At 54.8% G+C, this 2,759-nt stretch overlaps 1 protein-coding gene across 1 annotated transcript; it reads left to right on the top strand.

Moving 5' to 3' along the window:
• The first annotated feature begins 435 nt into the window (after window positions 1–435).
• LOC108669981 (repetitive proline-rich cell wall protein 2-like) lies at window positions 436–1,866 on the top strand. The gene has a single exon (XM_018157422.1). It carries the CDS (start codon window positions 436–438, stop codon window positions 1,864–1,866), a length of 1,431 nt encoding a protein of 476 aa, XP_018012911.1.
• The last annotated feature ends 893 nt before the right edge of the window (window positions 1,867–2,759 follow it).

Here is a 2,759-nt window from a genome sequence, read left to right as displayed (position 1 = left end):
AAGTTCCTTCGTTCAAGGTTTTTTGAAAGAATACTGTCAATGGGCCGGCCAGAACGGATGCTAATTCTTTGAGCAATCTGGGATGGAAGCCGTCTGGTCCACATGACTTGTTGGGATTTTGAGCTACCAGGCGCTTGAGAACCTCTTCTTCGTGTATTTCAAAACATGTTAACTTCGAGCCGACTGGGCGCTCCTCAATATCTGGAATACTGTTCAAGTCCTCATCTGTGAACACACTGCTTATTGATGATTATTGATGATTATTGATGATTATTGATCACCATTATTGATGGTGATTGATGATTATTGATGATAATTGACGATAATTGCTAATGATAACCTATGATGATTGATGATAATCGAAGATAACTGATAATAAACGGTGATTATTGATGATAATTCAAGATAATTCATAATAATTGATGATAATTGGCGATGATTGAAGCGCTTCGAAGTTCTTGCTCGCACCGGCGGCGGCGAAGCGGCGGTTCCGGCGCCGGGGTAACGGCCGCGACATCCGGTGTTGTCTGTCCCGCCACCCTGTGTCCCGCCACCCTAGCTGTGTCCCGCCACTCTGTGTCCCGCCACCCTGTGTCCCGCCACCCTGTGTCCCGCCACCCTGTGTCCCGCCACCCTGTGTCCCGCCACCCTGTGTCCCGCCACCCTGTGTCCCGCCACCCTGTGTCCCGCCACCCTGTGTCCCGCCACCCTGTGTCCCGCCACCCTGTGTCCCGCCACCCTGTGTCCCGCCACCCTGTGTCCCGCCACCCTGTGTCCCGCCACCCTGTGTCCCGCCACCCTGTGTCCCGCCACCCTGTGTCCCGCCACCCTGTGTCCCGCCACCCTGTGTCCCGCCACCCTGTGTCCCGCCACCCTGTGTCCCGCCACCCTGTGTCCCGCCACCCTGTGTCCCGCCACCCTGTGTCCCGCCACCCTGTGTCCCGCCACCCTGTGTCCCGCCACCCTGTGTCCCGCCACCCTGTGTCCCGCCACCCTGTGTCCCGCCACCCTGTGTCCCGCCACCCTGTGTCCCGCCACCCTGTGTCCCGCCACCCTGTGTCCCGCCACCCTGTGTCCCGCCACCCTGTGTCCCGCCACCCTGTGTCCCGCCACCCTGTGTCCCGCCACNTACAGTTTACTGCCGTACAGTTTACTGCCGTACAGTTTACTGCCGTACAGTTTACTGCCGTACAGTTTACTGCCGTACAGTTTACTGCCGTACAGTTTACTGCCGTACAGTTTACTGCCGTACAGTTTACTGCCGTACAGTTTACTGCCGTACAGTTTACTGCCGTACAGTTTACTGCCGTACAGTTTACTGCCGTACAGTTTACCGCCGTACAGTTTACTGCCGTACAGTTTACTGCCGTACAGTTTACTGCCGTACAGTTTACTGCCGTACAGTTTACTGCAGTACCATGCGTGACTGTACCGTGCCTAACTGTACCGTGCATGTCTGTACCGTGCCTAACTGTACCGTGCGTGACTGTACCGTGCGTGACTGTACCGAGCCTGATTGTACCGTGCCTGACTGTACCGTGCCTGACTGTACCGTGCGTGACTGTACCGTGCCTAATTGTACCGTGCATGTCTGTACCGTGCCTAACTGTACCGTGCGTGACTGTACCGAGCCTGATTGTACCGTGCCTGACTGTACCGTGCCTAACTATACCGTGCCTGACTGTACCGTGCCTGATTGTACCGTGCCTGACTGTACCGTGCCTGACTGTACCGTGCGTGACAGTACCGTGCCTGACTGTACCGTGCCTCATTGTACCGAGCCTGACTGTACCGTGCCTGACTGTATCGTGCGTGACTGTACCGTGCAGCTACTATGCCGCAGTCCCAATAAAAAATTCACGGTAATCGACAGGCGCTAATAAAACATCGAAGAACTTTGCTGGAACTTGTACAGTCAATAGACTGGCTAGTCACGTGTACAGTCGCTGGACTGGCGAGTCACGTGTACAGTCTTATGAATGTGCGCAAGGGGGGTTGTGTTACATTGGGACTGTACCTCAATGGGGGTAGTAGCACGGGGGTTAATTAGCCCCCCGTGCTTTATTAATTATTTTATTAATTTATTTATTCTTTATTTAAAGAGGTAATAACACAGGGGTTGTTCCCCAAGGAGGGTAATGATACGAGGGCTGTACCCTCAGGGGGGTAATAACACGGGGGCTGTACCCTCAGGGGGTAATAACACAGGGGCTGTACCCTCAGGAGGTAATAACACAGGGGCTGTACCCTCAGGGGGTAATAACACGGGGGCTGTACCCTCATGGGGTATTAACACGAGGGCTGTACCCCCCAGGGGGTAATAACACGAGGGCTGTACCCCCAGGGGGTAATAACACGGAGGCTGTACCCCCATGGGGTAATAACACGAGGGCTGTACCCTCAGGGGGTAATAACACGAGGGCTGTACCCCCAGGGGGTAATAACACGAGAGCTGTACCCCCAGGGGGTAATAACACGGGGGCTGTACCCTCATGGGGTAATAACACGGGGGCTGTACCCTCAGGGGTTAATGACACGGGGGCTGTACCCTCATGGGGTAATAACACTGGGGCTGTACCCTCAGGGGTTAATGACACGGGGGCTGTACCCTCATGGGGTAATAACACGGGGGTTGTACCCTCAGGGGTAATAACACGGGGGCTGTACCCTCAGGGGGTAATAACACAGGCTCGTTACCCTCGGGGGGTAATTACGGGTTTGCCATCGATTTTGATGCTAAGAAAAGCTTTGGTGAAGTC

Source organism: Hyalella azteca, unplaced genomic scaffold (genome assembly GCF_000764305.2).
Source record: "Hyalella azteca isolate HAZT.00-mixed unplaced genomic scaffold, Hazt_2.0.2 contig1018, whole genome shotgun sequence".
In the NCBI taxonomy this organism is placed as follows: Eukaryota; Metazoa; Arthropoda; class Malacostraca; order Amphipoda; family Hyalellidae; genus Hyalella; species Hyalella azteca.
This window is presented reverse-complemented; position numbering and strand designations above follow the sequence as displayed.